This window comes from Mobula hypostoma, chromosome 3, assembly GCF_963921235.1.
Source record: "Mobula hypostoma chromosome 3, sMobHyp1.1, whole genome shotgun sequence".
Classification (NCBI taxonomy): Eukaryota; Metazoa; Chordata; class Chondrichthyes; order Myliobatiformes; family Myliobatidae; genus Mobula; species Mobula hypostoma.
This window is the reverse complement of record NC_086099.1, coordinates 150487204-150506894: the sequence shown is the minus strand read 5'-3', so window position 1 is coordinate 150506894 and position 19691 is coordinate 150487204. Positions and strand designations below refer to the sequence as shown.

The window sequence follows — 19691 nt, the reverse complement described above, 5'->3', positions numbered from 1 at the left end:
AATAAAAAGCGCACCCACTACCGAGCACAAGCGTGAGCCAAGCGATAGCAAAGACACAGACCTTGCAGTTACCCCAAAGACTATCGCAATTCATCCGGCATTCGGCAACCCACAGGTTCTCTCTCTCCCTAGCAAGGGAGAGGGAGGTGTCCCCCATTTTCACAGTGAGCGGGAGACATAACAACAATCTGCTGGTTTACTATGTTAAAAAGTCTGTTTCATCACTTTTTACAAGCTCTGTGCCCGAAGATCGCAAAGATCTCGGGTCCTTGGGCCCACAGCAAAAGATTTTCTGCCCTCCTCATGACACACGAGTCTCCTACTGTGACACCGACCCTCGATCAGCCTGTCTCCAGAGCCCCGAGATCTTAGGCTTCCAAACACTAGGCTGCCTCTCAGGCCGACCCCTTGGAGTGCCGAACATCGGCCGGTCCTGAAACCCCAAGAACGGCTCCCGTTCCCGCAAAGAACCGAAGTCAGCATGTAACTCTAGGTCAGGGTCTTCAAAAGAACCCTGAAAAGGAAAAATAAAGATATTAAAGATGGAAATAGAGCTGTTTCCGAAGATGTAAGCAAAGGAATCGCCGTTTAGCGCCATCTTAATTCCGCCTCTGTCAGAGTTGTTTGTTATGTCTCCCCTCTCGCTATGAAACTGAGACACCTTTCTCCCCTATTAGGGACAGAAAGAGCCTGTGGTTATGTCAAATGCTGGATGAACACTGTAGTCTTTGCAGTACTGCAAGCCTGAGTCTTTATAGTTGCTTTGCACACGCTTGAGTGCTTGATGGTACCGACACTTTTTTTTGCCGGTAGGGGGAGGGGGGATTGTGCTGGCTGCCGCTTATGCACGGGAGGGAGGGGAGCTGGGGGGGCGGGGGAGACTTTGGGGTTCTAACATTTAACTGTCTTTCATTCTTTGGGGCACTCCTCTGTTCTTGTGGATGGTTGCAAAGAAAAAGCATTTCAGGATGTATATTGTATACATTTCTCTGACATTAAATGTACCCTTGAAATCCTGAAACCATATCTTGTCTTTATCCACATCATTTATATAAACTGTAAAAAATTACAACCCCTGTGGCTATTTGTTACATCTTGCTAAAAAAAACTTCTATTAGTTCTCCAATCTTCTATCCACAACAAAGTACAGGTTTCCCCTGCCATCCGAAGGTAGAGCATTCCTATGAAATGGTTCGTAAGCTGGAATGTTGTAAAGTGAAGAAGCAATTACCATTTATATAAATGGTAAAAATTTGTGAGCATTCGCAGACCCAAAAAATAACCGACCAAATCATGCCAAATAACACATAAAGCCTAAAACAACAGTAACATATAGTAAAAACAGGAATGATATGATAAATATACAGCCTATATAAAGTAGAAATACTTTTCTACAATCATTGCCGCACTGTCCACTGTAGTGAAAATCTCACACAAGTGCTCTCGGCAGAAACACTTTCTCTAGTAACCTTTAAGCTATGAAGCTGCCAAATCATACCAAATAACACATAAAAATACACAGCCGATATAAAGTAGAAATAATGTATGCACAGTGTAGTATCACTTACTGGAATCGGGACAGCGCCAAGCACACCGATGATGGTGTGTTAGGCTGAGTCGTCGGAGGCTGGGGTGGTGCAGTGGTCCCCACCCTCCAGGCAGTGAACCGATACCAATTCGCGAAGCATGCAGGGGTACAGTGGTAGCCGGGATGCACCCAGCACATCTTTAAGAAAAAAGCCGAAATAAACAAGCTAATTAATTAGGTGCCGCCCGGCACGTAAATGTCAGCCCAGATCAGAGGCGATCATCTCATCGTCGTCTGTTTCCATCAGGGCAGGCAGGTCATCTTCTTCTATCTCGAAATGCTTAATTATGTCTAGTTTTATGCTAAGTGTAACACCCTTACGAGCTCTTTTAGGCTTTTCTGATACTGTAGAACTCATCTTGCTAACGGCTGCTCACAGGCACGTGTTGAAGCAATGCCGGCTAGAATGCAGTTCCGGGGGAGGAGCTTGGCTGCTCGGGGCGCGCGCTGCATTTTTTCGCACGCTGCCTTTTTCAAAACAGTGAAAACACCTTCTGTTAGCGAAAACAGGTAACTAATGTAGGTCTTTCATAACAGCGAGGTTTCGTAAAGCGAACGTTCAAAAAGCGGGGGACACCTGTACCACCTTTCAATCCATGAGTTATTCCATTTCCCAATAACCTTTGATTGGCATATTATCATGTGCTTACTGAAAATCCGAGGACTGCAAACCTTTCATTATTGTGACTTCCAATAAGGCAAATCCTTTCTCTCCCCCTCCCACCCCACCCCCATCAGTCACGTGTTGTAAATTCCTATTTTTAACAGAACATTAATGTCCTTGAAGTAAGTTTTCTTTTATATAAAGTGAAATTTGATAACAACCAACATTTTCCCAATGACCCAAGTTAAGTGGCATATAGTTTTCACCATTTCTTTTCTCCTTCACTTACTCCAATCTAATGGAACCTTTCCTGAAGGTCAAAATGAAAATTAAACCAACTCATCAACTATCCCATTACAGGTTTCCCCTGCCATCCGAAGGTAGAGCGTTCCTATGAAACGGTTCATAAGCCGAAATGTCGTAAAGCGAAGAAGCAATTACCATTTATTTATATGGGAAAATTTTGTGAGCGTTCGCAGACCCAAAAATAACCTACCAAATCATGCCAAATAACACATAAAGCCTAAAATAACAGTAACATATAGTAAAAGCAGGAATGATATGATAAATACACAGCCTATATAAAGTAGAAATACTTTTCCACAATCATTGCCGGCACAGATCTCCGTAGCGAAAATCTCACGCAAGTGCCATCGACAGAAACACAGCGCAAACGCTGTTGGCAAGAACTCAGCGCAAGCGCTCCACAGTAATCTTTAAACTATGAAGCAGCCAAATCATACCAAATAACATGTAAAAATACACAGCCAATATAAAGTAGAAATAATGCATGTACAGTGTAGTATCACTTACCAGAATCGGGACAGGGCAGAGCACACTGATGATGGTGTGTTAGGCTGAGTTGTCGCAAGCTGGGTGGTGCAGTGGCCCCCACCCTCCAGGCCACCAACTGATACCTATCCGCGAAGCGTGCAGGGGTCCAACGGTAGTCGGGACGCACCCAGCACATCTTTAAGAAAAAAGCCGAAATAAACAAGCTAATTAATTACGTGCTGCCCGACATGTAATTGTCAGGCCAGATTAGTGCCGATTGCACCGCCCCTGGTCTGGGCCGACAATTACATGTGGAGCGGCATCAAATTAATTAGCATGCTTATTTCGGCTTTTTTCTTAAAGATGTGCTGTGTGCCTCCCGGCTACTACTGCATTCTCCGCGAATTCGTACAGTATCTGTCCGGGGCCCGGGTGTTGGGGTGGTGGGACATGGGGGTGTCATCTCATCGTCGATCAGGGCAGGCAGCTCATCTTCTCCTATGACTGCCCGCCTCGATGTCGAAGATCGAGGTTCGTCGTATGCTGTGGCTGATGTGGAAGGCTTGCTTGACTGCTGAGCCTCGCGCATTTTTCTATCACACAGTTCTTTAATAAGGACTCAAACCATCCTGCAAATATCTCCTAAACAGACGTACCCTTTCAAAATTAAAGTCGTACTTTATCATTACTCATTCGGTTTCGATTGTTATCCTTTCCTCTTCCAATTGCATCAGCTCTTCATTTATCAGTTCTTGGTCATGGGATGCCAAAACCTCTTCAACATCATCTTCGCCAGCTTCCACAAGCCAAACTCATTTTGTCCTTGCTTCGTTCACCATGATTGAAACGCTTAATTATGTCTAGTTTTACACTAAGTGTAACACCCTTACAAGCTCTTTCAGGCTTTTTCAACACCATAGAACTCATCTTGCAAACGACTGCTCACAGGCTCCTGTTAAAGCAATGCCGGTGAGAACGCCGTTCCGAATCCGGGGAGAGCGGCTGCTTGGGGCGCGCGTTGCTTTTTATCGCACGCTGAATTTTTTTTCGTAACAGTGAAAACACCTTCTGAAAGTGAAAACAGGGTACTAATGTAGGTCTTTCGTAACAGTGAGGTTTCATAAAGTGAACATTCGAAAAGCAGGAGACACCTGTGTCCACTTCTCTTATGACTTGGATAAAAATCATCAGGATCCTGCTCCAACAAATGAATCAGTTCCACTTCCCTTGTATTGTCATTTTCCTCTGGCTCCTCAATTCCTACTAATTTCTGATTTTCTGTTATTTCTAGGATGTTATTAATATCCTCTGCTATGAGCAGAGATACACAATACGAGTTTAATTCACCTGTTATCTCTTTATTTCCCTTTATTAATTTCCCAAACTTGCTTTTTATAGGACCAATGTTTACTAACTTTTTAAAAATTTTCTATAGAAACATTTTATATTATTTCTGTCTAACTCTTTTATTCTTATTAGCCATTATAGCAAGTTTATAATAATTTCATCAACCTTCAGACTCGCCTTCTGACTTTAATGCTGTTTCCTTAAGTTGGATAGAATCTTTGGTTTTGATGGTTTGATAAAACATTCCAGATATTGTCAGGATCGGCCAGTCTGACGATTGCTAGCCTGGCCAATGATTTATCCAGGCAAGGATGAGTTACTTGACATACCTCCTTTGTGCTTGATTAACTACAATGTACATCTAACATTGGATGACATTTTCTGCAAAGACTCTAGATCAGGTAGGAAATGGAAGAAACTATCATTCAGGCTTGGTCTGGGTTTTAAGAACCATGGCATTCCCACACCAGAGTGGCAACCTAGATTGAAGGACCTCAAAATTCTGGCACAAGTCTTCAATTCCCTCTCATATCAAAGAGAAAAGCTTCCCCTACTGAATGATCGATTCTCCTGCACACATACTAGTAATAAACATAGTGCAATTTGAAATATGCACAGCTGCTCCTTACACATAGTATTCAGAAACTGAACATGGTAGGACCATGGTTCCTCATGTATAGCAAAAAAAAAATCCACAATTCTTCAGTCCACTTTTACGACTACAATTCAGGCAACTACGAACACCACATTTACTGGCTTCTTCACATTATGTTGTACATTATGGTGGACTCTCTGCAGTTCCTGCCCATAGAACGCTATCTCAGAAGAGGCATTTTTGAGGATCTTTAAAAGATTCAATATTATTATTCTGCAACAGTATTTAAATTACTATTGTAGTTTGTGATGGGATGAGTGGAGGTAGAACCGAAGGAGATGGACTTCAGTTAGTGGACTGCAGAGTGATTCATCATTGATACCTGGTGCAGTGCAGGTAATGCAGATGTCTGTGCAGTCCCTCAATTCACCAATGATACAGCCCAACAGTGCCTAATCTGGGAGTGTGCAATGAACTTGTACTCATCTTTCTAACGAAACGGGGTTGGTCACAAGACCATGCTCCAATCATTTCATCATAAGGTGGAAATTTTGAGAGTTAGTTTTCATTGTAGTCTCATTTTCAGAATCTCATCTGTACAGAAAATTGTAACTTTTTTTGATTCTGGTACTGGTGATATCAAAAAAGACCAATTTGTCTCCTTCTTGAGACATGGGCACAGGCTCATCCAGATGAGAGTAGATGACTTCCTTGGCCTCCCCTCTAGCTTATGGGGAGGGGCCTTATTTGGTGTTGACTGTAGTGCACTGTTTCTGCATTCCAGGGAGCACAAAGGTCACAGGTGTTTAGTAAATCTACAGGGATGTAGTTCATATTTGAGGACAGAATCTGTCTGAGAAAGATAATGTTCTTCTAATTTGCCCCTGGAAAAGAAGATACAACCATTTGGTTCTTTGAGATAGCCATCTCCTGAACATTTTGTGAAACTCCAGGGTAGTGATGTCAATATTAAATCTTCTGGAATAGCAGAATGAATCTTGGGTTTGTTACAGTTATGTCTGTCCATGGGCTTTCTCACTGAAGAACGGAAATTACTTGCATATGACTTCCTATAACTTGGAATGGCCATTGCATATCAGGTACCATATGCATTTGATAGATCAAGGTCTTGACCCAGTAGGAAAAGGATTCAGTTTAACTGGAGACCAAGTTCTGCTATACTGCTGCATAGACATTGACGCGCGCACGCACGCCCACAACTGGCATGTACTAGAAAAGTGAGCTACAGCAGGTACTCACTCCCACACGTGTATTAACTCCTTTGTGGGCTCAAGCAGAGACATCCTCACCCACTGCCTCCTCTTCCTTTACCCACCTTGTCTTCTACTGTTCCTACCCCCCAATCCCTGAATTGCCTTTCCTTCAATGCTCCTCATCTCACCTGCAATCACAAACAAGGCAGCTATACTTCACTAGATATCTTTGTCACTAAAGATTAGTCATACTTTATTGATCCCGGGGGAAATTGGTTTTCGTTACAGTTGCACCATAAATAATAAATAGTAATAGAACCATAAATAGTTAAATAGTAATATGTAAATTATGCCAGTAAATTATGAAATAAGTCCAGGACCGGCCTATTGGCTCAGGGTGTCTGACCCTCCAAGGGAGGAGTTGTAAAGTTTGATGGCCACAGGCAGGAATGACTTCCTATGATGCTCTGTGCTGCATCTCAGTGGAATGAGTCTCTGGCTGAATGTACTCCTGTGCCCAACCAGTACATTATGTAGTGGATGGGAGATATCGACCAAGTTGGCATGCAACTTAGACAGCATCCTCTTTTCAGACACCACCGTCAGGGAGTCCAGTTCCATCCCCACAACATCACTGGCCTTACAAATGAGTTTGTTGATTCTGTTGGTGTCTGCTGTCCTCAGCCTGCTGCCCCAGCACACAACAGCAAACATGATAGCACTGGCCACCACAGACTCGTAGAACATCCTCAGCATCGTCTGGCAGATGTTAAAGGACCTCAGACTCCTCAGGAAATAGAGACGGCTCTGACCCTTCTTGTAGACAGCCTCAGTGTTCTTTGACCAGTCCAGTTTATTGTCAATTCGTATCCCCAGGTATTTGTAATCCTCCATGTCCACACTGACCCCCTGGATGGCACCGGTACCTTAGCTCTCCTCAGGTCTACCACCAGCTCCTTAGTCTTTTTCACATTAAGCTGCAGATAATTCTGCTCACACCATGTGACAAAGTTTCCTACCGTAGCCCTGTACTCAGCCTCATCTCCCTTGTTGATGCATCCAACTATGGCAGAGTCATCCGAAAACTACTGAAGATGACAAGACTCTGTGCAGTAGTTGAAGTCCGAGATGTAAATGGTGAAGAGAAAGGGAGACAAGACAGTCCCCTGTGAAGCACATTTCTATCGCTATACCTTGGAGAGCATCCTGACAGGTTGCATCCCTGCCTGGTGTGGAGACTTCAATGCACAGGATGGGAAGGGCCACAGATGGTTGTAGACTCAGCCAACTTCATTGTGGCCACAACCCTCCCCACCACTGAGGACATCTTCAAAAGACAGTGCCCAAGGAAGGGCCCTCACAATCTAGGGCATGCCCTTTTCTCATTGGTACCATCAGGAAAGTACTGTAGTACAAAGGACTGAAGACACACACTTAACATTTTAGGAACAGCTTCTTCCCTGTCTGCCGTTAGATTTCTGAAAAGTCACTTGGGAAATACAACCTCTCTATTGCTCTGTGCACCATTTCTTGCATTATACTGTTGCCACAAAACAAACTTCACTTCAGATTTCAATGATAATCCTGATTCTAATGCACAAATCATTCGTAGTGATGAGCTGACGACACTGCAGTTTGTTAATTAATTTGTGGATATTTATGCAAATCTTCCGTAAGCATCGGGCATGTTTGTTGACTGTAGTAATAAAGCCGGCAATGTCACCAATTACACCTAACACTGGTTAAGGAACGTCTACCTGTTGATTCACTAGTACCAACATATGGACACATACACCTGAACTACAACTTTGTACTATATGCATATTATATAACTTCCACGTCCCTCTTACATGCTCCGCTTATTTAACATTCACTAGCAATTTAGGCAGTGCAGAACACTGTGTTAGATTGGCTAAGTGATATATAAAGTGCAATGTGAATCAAATATCAAGGGATGGAGTATCAGGTTTAAAAGAGTAAGTTATTTATTGCAAGTGAATCCTGGCGTATCACCGATTATTCCAAAGATTTAGCGTAACGTAAACCACAATACTCAGTGAAAGGCAAAAAACACGGAATGCTACTTACGTTGGCGGACTGATAGTAACCAAAGTCCGTTTTGTGAGAGCCGCAGTAAGAACACCTCTTAGAGTGGGAAATGGTAAATGATCACAAAATCTCCTGGGCTGAGAGGCAGGGCAGCGGAGGACGCGGTTCCAGTTTACCGGCAGCCGGTGGACAAGCAGCCTGAACCCACGGCTACTCCCGCTGGATACTTTAAAGGTTCCACTCGGTCTCAACATCAGCACGCGGCGGAAGTGCCCAACGCCCCGCCCACTCAGGCAGCACAACTAGCCAATCCTGGCTCGAACGCAAAAAATAGTCAGCTAATGAATGAAGGCTGGGCGTTGATGCGTCATGCGCGCGTGAGTTCCCGGTAGGAGGAATGACGTAATCCCGGGGCTATCGCAGACCAAGCAGGGGCTGCTATCTCAAACCTGGCTGCAAAGTTTGTTTTTCATGAAGCTATGTCAGATGATACCTGGAAAACAGAATAGGACAAAACGTTTCCCGATTACGTTAGCAGCTGGAGGTTTATCTACTTGCCGGATTGGCGGGACGTTGTTCCGTGTTACATGATCTGTACAAAAGGTGCATTATAAATACAGGTATAATTTTACTGTTTAACATCATTTCTAACTTATGTGACTGGCAGAATAAAGATGTTTCCGCATGCTTAAAAAGAGAGGGTTGCGTGTAGGTACAAAAGTAAATAAAATATCACAGATGTTGGGATATGTGGGAAGTTCGGGTAGCACTCAGCCTCTGTGGGGACTGAAACAGTTGTAGTTCATCAGAGGTACACAGGAACCACTTTTGGGATTCAAGTTGACATCAGTAAATTGGATACACAAACTCAGATAATATCAAACAGGGTCCTGCATTGGATTGAAGGGAGTCAGTTCAGTAGTTAAAATAGATTCAACAAGTTAAATTTACCCCACTCGCACTGCTTAGTTTTAAGGCCATAAAGCTTTACTTTAGTGTCATCCAACCACAAGACCTTTTCCAAATACTTACAGCAACTTGTAAGTGAGGCTTTGCAAAGTCTTCACAGACAAGGATATGCTTTATTTTTTAGCCAAGCCTTCTCGCCACTCTTCCCTAGATCCCCGTTTTGTGCAGCCTTAGAGATTGTGGAGGCCGGAACTTCATCTCCAGTTCTGAGCTAACTTCTGTAGCTCACTCAGAGTGACTGTTAGCGTCACAGTAACTTCTCTTACAATTGCCATTCTTCTCCGGTGAGTAACTTTAGATGGGCAGCCTGACAGGCAGAATGCCTTATCTTAGTACTGTACAACAATGGTGCCGTGTATTGGGTCTTCTGGTTATATGCTGATGGTAATTGGGCAAAGATTTCTTCAAGCAAGCTCTTTAGTTTTGCTGACATTGAACGAGAGGTTGTTGTTGCCAGGTGTCCTATCCCACTGACTCGTCTCCACCTGTGATTTGTCCAACAACAATAAAGCTACTGGTGAACTCAAAGCTGTGCTTAATAATAATTACTTTATTGATCCGGAGTGGGAAATTATTTCTTCCAGCAGCAACATTTAAAAACACACTTGGCAATAGTAATAAATATTATAATAATATTAACTAATAAATCACAGAATAGAGTTAAAAAATACACATGGACTAAGATGTTAACTGTCCTGTGCTATCCAGTGGGGTCATCAGTTGATCTGCCACCTGTCTTCAGGAGTTTCGGCCCGCTTATGATCAAGACTCCCTCGAGGCGGTGGGCCAGCAGTGTTAAAGCACCACCTCCCACTGGTGAGCTTAAAAACTTGGCATCTACCTCTATCAGAGTTGTTGGTCACTTCCATCCAACAGATAGTCTGCTCTTCAGGTGTCTATGCAACTACTGAAGGGTTTGCAAGATATGTATACACTGTCTGACTATCTGCCCCTCTGGACATACTTGGTCCACACCCATGCTGATCCTTTCTCTGTTGCCTCAGCTACAGTCCTGCTGGCTGACTTGATCTCTCTTCTAGTGAAGCCAAGGTCACGCAGCCACTTCTGGAGAGTGAACACAATAAACCCACGGCAGCCTACTTCGAGTGGATAGCATGAGACCTTCCACCCTCTGTCTCTGCACTCTGATCTTAATTCTGCATACTTGGTTAACTTGCGCTCATGGGCTTCATCGATGTTGTCTTCCCAGGGGACTGTGAGTTCACCAATAACCACTTCTCTACTGGTGTCAGACCATACGATTATATCTGGATGCAATGTGGTGAAAGCTATTTGCTCCGGGAAATTGCCTTTCCCGTCCAGGTTGGCCTCGACACACCAATCATTGGCTGAAGAAAGTATGCTTGATCGTGAGCCTGCGCTGTACACCCTTGACTTGGAGCCTACTTTCACAAATGATATGCAATGTTCTGTGCAGCATGGGGCATGAGATACGTTGTGCTGCAGTACTCTCTGCTCAACCGCTTCTGTTACAACTTTGAGAACATTGTTATGTCTCCAAGTGTACATGCCGCTGGAAAGATTGACTCTGCATGCACTCAAAATATGTTGAAGTGTTCCCTTGTCGTCACAAACAGCACACCTGTCTGTCTTATCTTCATACCGGGTGCTGAGGTTGGCAGGTGTTGGGAGCAGATCGTACGCTGCTCTGCATAGAAAAGAAATGCGGAGCGGTTCCATCTGCCACAGAACATTCCAAGATAGATGTCGTCATCCAACACTTTCCCACCGGGTCCAAGCCCCTTGTTTGGCCAGGCCAGCTGTTTTAGCTAACCTCTTCTCCTCTTCTATCTCTTGTGTTACAAGCTCACGGCGCTCCTTACCTGTAGAAGATGTAGGTTGTCCATCCAAGTCCCTGGCGGCCTAGCTGGATAGCCCCAACTGTCTCCTTGTGCTTCAATCTAGACTCTGCCTCATCAACTGCTACACGGGCTGACCACAATAATATACACAATATATAATATTGTGAATAATAATATACACAACAATAATTTACTGATGTGCAACAATGTACAATACTACGCAATGATAATGTACGAAATAATAAAACAGAGACTATTGTACTATGATGTGTGTTCTGCTGTGGCACAGAGATGACCTTAGCCATGCAGCCGTGTGTACAGATGTGCTCCAGTTGAGGAACAGCAGCCTGATTTATGAATTGTTGCTGTCCAGACGGTTCTGAGCAGAGTGAAGAACCAGAAAGGAACCGGCACCTGCTGCTGGCCTGCTGTGGTGTTAGGCAAATTGGAGTGGGTTCAGGTCATCCCCGTGGTAGAAGTTGACTCGTGTGTTTACCAACCTCTCAAAGCTCCTCATTACAGTTGGTGTAACTACTACCAGGCAGTAGTCAGTGAGGCAAGTCACTACGCTCCTCCTGGGCGCCAGTAGAATAGAATCATTTCTGAAGCAGGTGGGACCCTCCAGCTGCAGAGCAAGGGGTTTAATATGTCCATAAATACTCCAGCCAGTCAGTACGCATATATCTTTAGTTCTCAGCTTAGAAAGCCATCTGGACCAGATGCCTTTCATGGATCCACGCTGTTGAAGGTCCCCAGAGACTGACGTCATCTGGAGATGTGGGTGTCTCATGGTTCTCCCTGTCAAAGAATGCACAAAAAGGCATTGAGCTCATTTACAAGTAATGGTTATTGCCTGTTGTGCCAACCAATCCTGCCTTGCAGGAAGTCATATTGTTCAAACCCTGCTACCGCTGCTTGAGTGTCCATCTGTGATTTCAGTTTAATCTGAAATTGCAATACTATCTTGAGGTTCACTTGCTTGCGGGCATCTACAACACAAAGAGAAATACATGAGAGACACCCGGGTAGCTTAGCAATTGACTTTATTACTTACATCCTTCACGTACACAAGGAGTAAAAATCTTTACATTACGTCTCTGTCTAAATGTGCAATTTATAGTAATTTATAATAAATAGTATGTACAATAGGACAGTCAATATACAATTGTATCAGCATGAGTTAATCAGTCTGATGGCCTGGTGGAAGAAGCTGTCCCGGAGCCTGTTGGTCCTGGCTTTTATGCTGCAGTACCGTTTCCCGGGTGGTAGCAGCTGGAACAGTTTGTGGTTGGGGTGACTTGGGTCCTCAATGATCCTTCCATGTTGTATCTCCAAATAAAGTAAAATGAAAATTCACAAAAAGACTATACATAAACAAAGGCTGCAAACAGCCTATGTACAACAGAGGACAAACTGTGCGAATAGAGATAACGCTGAGAACATGAGTTGTAAAGAGCCCTTGACAGTGATTCATGTGGATATTGAACCAGTTCACAGTGGTGGTGATCGAAGTTATCCACAGCAGTTCAGGAGCCTGATGGCGGTAGGGTAATTACTGTTCCTGAATCTGGTGGTGTGGGACCTAAAGCTTCTGTATCTTCTGCTCAGTGGTCGTAGTGAGAAGAGGACATGGACTGGACGGTGGGGTGCTTTGAAGACGGATGCCGCTTTCTTATAACAGCACTCCACATAAGTGTATTCGCTAGTGGAGAGGGCTCAGCCTGTGAGGAACTGGGCCGTTCCACCAACTTCTGTAGCCTTTTCTGTTTCTGGGCTTTGATGTTTCCACAACCACTTTGCATCTATAAAAGTTTATCCAAAGTTTTTGGTGATGTGCTAAATCTACGCAAAATTCTATGAAAGTAGAGGCACTGTCAAACCTTCTTTGTGATGACATTTACGTGCTGGTCCCAGGACCAATCCTTTGATATGTTAAAGCCAAGGAATTTAAGGCTTCTTACCCTTCTCACTCTGTTCCCATAATGAGGTCTGGCTCATAAACACCACCGGCTTCTTCTTCTTGTAGTCGATAATCAGCTCTTTGGTTTTGCTGACATTGAGCGATAGGTTGTTGTGTAGCACCTCTCAAACAGGTTTTAAATCTCCCTCCCATATGCCAATTCATGACCACCTTTGATTTGGCCGGCAACAGAGGTGCCATCAGCAAACGTAGGTAGAGCTTGGGAGCTGAGCTTAGCCACCAAATCCTGTGTATAAAGTGAATAAAGCAGGGGGCTAAGACACAGTCCTGTGGGGCACTGGTGCTGATGGTGGGTGTGGAGGAGATGTTGTCGTCACTCCATAATAACTGGGTGAGGAAATTGAGGATCCAGTTGCACAGAAGAGAGCCTTGTAATTAGTTTTGTGGGGATGATGGTGTTGAACGCTGAGCTGTGGTCAATGAAGAGCATCCAGGGAAGACGCACAGTGTTTTTTGTGGATACACACTCACCCAGTGCATGTACTTCTGAAGTCTGCGATGGCTGTGGCATATTCATCTAGTTCCACTGACAATCGGAACATGCGGGTGACTTGGTGGCGTAGTGATTTGCATAATTTTGTTGCAGCGCCAACGACTGCGCTCAGTCGAACTGTTCTCCCCATGACTGTGTGGGTTTCCTCCGGGTGCTCTGTTTCCTCCCACATTCCGGAGAGGTACGGGTCAGTAGGTTAATTGGTCACGTGGGTATAATCGGGTGGCAGGGGCTCATTGGGACGAAAGGACTGGTTACTGTGCTGTTTCTCTAACTATTAAAAAAAAGTTGTCCTCTCCACTGACTTGAAGCAGTCCTGACTTCAGTCCTTCGTCTCTGCCATCCACGTCGTCATAGTCCTTTCACCGGTGCTGCCTTCTAAAAACAATCCGTAGATTTATGACCCTCTGGGTGAAGTTTTTCTTTCTTACTGTCCTGAATAAACTACTATTGGTTCTGGCCACCGCTGCCAGGGATAACATTAATTCTGTATCATTCATGTCAATTTTTAAAGAATTTTGCATGTTTCAGTGAGATCGTTGCTCAAGCTAAACATTGGTGAGTGAGTATATGACAGCTGTCACATGACGAGAGATTAGGTGGCCATATTGTGTTCTGTTCAGACTGTGACTTTTACCTTGACCCTGGAAGGTGTTCGGAGCAGACAGTATGGGAAAGTATATAACTGAGGGAGGGGAATTCTACTACGTATTAGGCAGGAATTTAGAAACATAAATTGGGAACAGAGATACTTGGGGAAATGCACAATGAAAATGTGACGTCTGCTTGGGGAGCAGTTGCACCAATTGCATGAGGTTCTGGGTAGGTTTGTCCCATTGAGACAGGGAAAGGGTGGTAGGGGGAAGGATCCATGGTTGACAAGAGATGTGGAACATCTAGTCAAGGAAGAAAGAAGCTTGCTTAAGATTTAGGAAGCAGGGATCAGACAGGGCTCCAGAAAGTTACAAGGTAACCCGGAAGAAGCTTAAGAATGGACCTAAGAGAGCCAGAAGGAGGCATAAAAAGGCCTCGGTGAGTAGGATGAAGGAGACCCTCAGGCATTCTCTGCACATGTGAAGAACAGAAAGAGGACTAGAGTGAGGATAGGACTGATCAGGATAGAAGAGGAGACGTACCTGGAGTTGGAGGAGGTAGGGGAGGTCCTTAGTGAATACTTTACTTTGTATTAACCAGTGAGAGGGACCTTGACGTTTGCGAGGACAGCGTAAAAAAGGCTGATAAACTTGACTTTAAAGAAGAGGAATTGCAGGAACTTTTAAAAAACATTAGGATAAATAAGTCTTCAGAGCTGGACGGGATATACCCCAGGTTACAATGGGAAGTGAGGAAAGAGATTCCTCCACCTTGGCGATGATCTTTGCATCCTCACTGGCCACAGGAGTAGTGTCAGATGATTGGAGAGTGTCAGGTATTATTCCTTTGATTAAGAAAGGGAGTAGGTGTAACCCTGGGTATTATAGACCAGTGAGCTTTACTTCAAAAAATGGTTCTTAAAGACAAGATTTATGAGCATTTGGAGAATTATAGTCTGATTAGGAACAGTCAGCATAGCTTTATGAGGGTCGGGTCATGCCTCACGAGCATGACTGAATTCTTTGAGGATGTGACAAAGTGCCTTGTTGAAGGTAAAGTAGTGGATGTGGTGAATCTGAATTTTACTAAGGTGCTTAATAAGGTTCCCCATGGCAGGCTCATTCAGAAAGACTGGAGACATAGAATACAGGGAAATTTGGCTCTATGGATTCAGAAGTAGCTTGCCCATAGAAGGCAGTGAGGGTGGTAGTAGGTGGACATCTTCTGCCTGTGATGATCTGTAGGGATCTGTTCTGAGACCCCTGCTCTTTGTGATTTTCTTTGTAACTTGGATGAGGAAGTGGAAGGGTGGGTTAGTAAGTTTGCAGATCACACTGAGGTTGGTGGAGTTGTGGATGGTGTAGAAGGTTGTCATGGGTTACAACAGGGCATTGAAAAGATGCAGAGTTGGGCTGAGAATTGGCAGATTGAGTTCAATCCAGAAAAGTGTCAAGTGATTCACTTTGGAAGGTCGAATTTGAAGGCAAAATACCGGGTTAATGGCAAGATCCCTGTATTCGGGGATTCATCTTCGAACCTGGATGAGTATGCTGCAGTTGTTACTGACTTCATTAAAACCTGTGTGGATGAGTGTGTGCCTACGAAAACTTGCTATATATTCACAAACAGAAGGCCATGGTTGAATCAGGAAGCTCATCGTCTGCTGAGGGATAGATCTGTGGCATTCTGGTGACCCAGAGCTGTACACGAAAAGCAGGTATGACTTGTGGAGGGCGATTTCAAGAGCGAAGAAACAATTCTGAGCGAGGTTGGAAGCGACATCAGATGCACGTCAACTCTGACAGGGTTTGCAGGACGTTACTTCCTACAAAGCAAAACCCAATAGCATGAATGGCAGCAACACTCATCAAAGTTGCTGGTGAACGCAGCAGGCCAAGGAGCATCTATAGGAAGAGGCGCAGTCGATGTTTCAGGCCGAGACCCTTCGTCAGGACTGCGCCTGTCGAAGGGTCTCGGCCTGAAACATCGACTGCGCCTCTTCCTATAGATGCTCCTTGGCCTGCTGCGTTCACCAGCAACTTTGATGTGTGTTGCTTGAATTTCCAGCATCTGCAGAATTCCTGTTGTTAGCATGAATGGCAGCGATGCTTCACTACCAGATGATCTCAACACCTTCTATGCCCACTTTGAAAGGGAGAATATAACTACAGCTGTGAAGATCCCTGCTGTACTCAGTGACCCTGTGATCTCTGTCTCCAAGAACAATGTCAGGCTGTCTTTCAGGAGAATGAACCCTCGCAAGGCATCAGGCCCCGATGGAGTACCAGGTAAGGCTCTGAAAACTTGTGCCAACCAACTGGCGGGAGTATTCAAGGACACTTTCAACCTCTCACTGCTACAGGTGGAAGTTCCCACCTGCTTCAAAAAAGGCAACAATTATACCAGTGCCTAAGAAGAGTAGTATAAGCTGTCTTAATGACTATCATCCAGTAGCACTCACATCTACTATGATGAAATGCTTCAAGAGGTTGATCGTGGCTAGAATCAACTTTTGCCTCAGGAAGTGCCTGGACTCACTGAAGTTTGCTTATTGCCACAATAGGTCCACGGCGGACACAATCTCAATGGCTCTCCTGAACAATACAAACACCTGTCAGGATGCTGTTCATTGACTATAGCTCAGCGTTTAACACCATCATTTCCATAGTCCTGATCAATAAGCTACAGAACATGGGTCTCTATACCTCCCTCTGCAATTGGATCCTTGATTTCATAACTGAAAGTCCACAATCTGTGCAGATTGACAATAATATCTCCTCTTCGCTGATAATCAAAACTGGCGCACATCAGGGGTGTGTGCTTAGCCCACTGCTCTACTTGCTCTATACCCATGACTGTGTGGCAAAGCATAGCTCAAATGCCATCTATAGATTTGCTGATGATACAACTATTGTTGGTAGAATCTCAGATGGAGTTGAGAGGGCAAGGGATATAACAGCTAGTGGAGTGGTGTCACAGCAATAACCTGTCACTCAACGTCAGTAAGATAAAAGATAAATTGTGGATTTCAGGAAGGGTAGGGTTAGGGAACACAAACCAATCCTCATAGAGGGATCAGAAGTAGAGAGAGTGAGCAACTTCAAATTCCTGAATGTTAAGATCTTTGAGGATCTGACCTGGTCCCAACATATTGATGCAGCTATAAAGAAGGCAAGACAGCAGCTATAATTCATTAGGAGTTTGAAGAGATTTGGTTTGTCAACTAAATCTCTTGAAAACTTATGTATATGTACCGTGGAGAGCATTCTGACAGGCTGCAAAAATGTATGGTATGGGGGAGGCTGCTGCACTGGTTCGAAAGATGCTACAGAAAGTTGTAAAGTTAGTCAGCTCCATCTTGGGTACTAGACTCCATAGTATTTCGGGCGTCTTTGGGGAGCGGTGCCTGAGAAAGGCGGTACTGTATCCATTATTAAGGACCCCCATCACCCAGGGCGTGCCCTTTTCAAACTGTCACACTCAGGAAGGAGGTACACACTTAGCGAATCAGGAACAGCTTCTTCCCCTCTTTCTTCTGATTCCTAAATGGACATAAATGGACATTGAACCCATGAACACTACCTCACTTTTTTTAATATATATTTCTCTTTTGCACTATTTTTTAATCTAACTATTTAGAGTGTGTGTGTGTATATAGTTACTGTAATCGATTTATTTATTGTTCTTTCAGTATTATCATGTATTGCTTTGAACTGCTGCTGCTAAGTTAACCGATTTCAAATTTCATGACACATGCCGGTGATAATAAACCTGATTCTGATTCATTCTGATTCTTAATGTGGAGGAACAAAGGGAATTTGGGGCCCACATCCATAGATTCCTCAAAGTTGCTCCTCAAATTAATAGGTTAATAAAGAAGGTGTGTGATGTGTTGGCCTTCATTAGTCTGGGGATTGAGTTCAAAAGCCACAAAGTAACGTAAGAACTCTATAAAACCCTGGTTAGACCACTCTTGGAATACTGTATTGTGTTCAGTTCTGCTCTGTTTACTATAGGAAGGATAAAGAAGCTTCCCAGCTTCTTATTTCACCTGTCCCCACCCTCTCAACCTCCCGCTCACCTGGTTTCACCTATCACCTGCCAGCTTGTCCTCCTTCCCATCCCCCACCCTCTCAACCTCCCGCTCACCTGGTTTCACCTATCACCTGCCAGCTTGTCCTCCTTCCCATCCCCCACCCTCTCAACCTCCCGCTCACCTGGTTTCACCTATCACCTGCCAGCTTGTCCTCCTTCCCATCCCCCACCCTCTCAACCTCCCGCTCACCTGGTTTCACCTATCACCTGCCTGTTTGTCCTCCTTCCCATCCCCCACCCTCTCAACCTCCCGCTCACCTGGTTTCACCTATCACCTGCCAGCTTGTCCTCCTTCCCATCCCCCACCCTCTCAACCTCCCGCTCACCTGGTTTCACCTATCACCTGCCTGTTTGTCCTCCTTCCCATCCCCCACCCCTATTCTGTTTAATTTCTCAGTTTTGTCTGGATGGAGTGGAGCTGACTGCTGTTGCAGAGAGCTGGTTTAGCTGATGGACTTCTTCCAGACAATTCTAGGATTCTACGCCTATTTCCTGTAATTACTTGATTTGTTATATCTAGAATCAGATTTTTCATGTCTTCATTAATGTCTTACGTGAATAATTTTAAATTAAAGCACAAATGAATAAATACTCATTTGGGTGTGCAGGAACTTGACAATTCGGATATATGCAACATTCTATCTTAATAAGCACAGTAGATGATGAATCACAAAATATGAAGAATTGCTCCATTTTCAACAGCTATTGATTTTTAATATGTTGCATTCTTACTATAAAGTGATTAAAATTATGTACAGTAAACATTCACTGCAGTTTGGTCATGTTTATGTACTTTTAAAATGCTTGTTTTCAGCTATGTGTGTTATTAACAGATGTGAATATGCGATTTGGTTTTCCTTATCATATCAAACCAGAAAAGTGGAAACTCCAGATAGGAATTTTTAAAACGCTCCTCCCTTTTCTTGAAATTTGTGTGAACCATGACCCTATTTTATCGCTAACTGTGGGAGATATTATTTTGACCTTGTAGAAATGGTGTGCTTTTTATTTCCTTTTCTTATAACCACAGATATTGGGAGAGAGTTCCGTGACTCTTAACAGATTTTCTGTAACTCATCCAGATGTACATTACTTGTATGAAAACATAAATCATTGGAACATAAGATAATTGAAATTGTTGTATGATTTAGTATAATCATAGCTGATAATCATTTGTCCAGTCCAGTCCAGTCCACAACAGCCCTCAATTCATTTGTGTCCTAAAAATAATCTTAGTCTAAAATGTATTTGATGACTAGAAAAGTCAATTAAATTAAATACTTAATTAATATTGAAGTAAACTGTTTTCAAAAATGTAAATTACTTGAAACTTGGCTTTCTCCATTGGTGGTGTCCCGCCACTGAAATTCAGAGAGTTACTGAGCCAATGTAGTGTGGTGTGTGGGCTCACCATCTGAAGGTCCTGGGTTCTAGTCTCAGCCAAGGCAGATTGTCTTAACTGAGCCAAAGCAAGTCTAAACTAAAGCAAATTTTCCAGCATAAATCTGGAAATTACTGGCAAAAACAAACTCACTGCGTTGAGGAACATCTCGGGGTGGGGGGTG

At 43.9% G+C, this 19691-nt stretch overlaps 2 protein-coding genes across 7 annotated transcripts in view; one reads left to right on the top strand and one right to left on the bottom strand.

Annotated features, from left to right (window-relative positions):
• mtrr (5-methyltetrahydrofolate-homocysteine methyltransferase reductase) overlaps window positions 1-8475 on the bottom strand; it is a 106147-nt gene extending 97672 nt beyond the window's left edge. For 4 of the 5 annotated variants that reach the window (XR_010017413.1, XR_010017415.1, XR_010017414.1 and 1 more), the window contains exon 1: window positions 8211-8474. Coding sequence is in view for 2 of the 5 variants with exons in the window: in XM_063043859.1 (XP_062899929.1) it covers window positions 8211-8425 (215 nt within the window). In the remaining 3 variants the exon portion in view is untranslated. Of the gene's footprint in view, window positions 1-8210 lie in introns of all 5 variants that reach the window. The other variant, XM_063043860.1, reaches the window with a different exon arrangement.
• Window positions 8476-8578: 103 nt separating this feature from the next.
• fastkd3 (FAST kinase domains 3) overlaps window positions 8579-19691 on the top strand; it is a 31321-nt gene continuing 20208 nt past the window's right edge. For both annotated transcript variants that reach the window (XM_063043856.1, XM_063043854.1), the window contains exon 1: window positions 8579-8791. The gene's annotated coding sequence lies outside the window, so the exon portion shown is untranslated. The remainder of the gene's footprint in view (window positions 8792-19691) is intronic.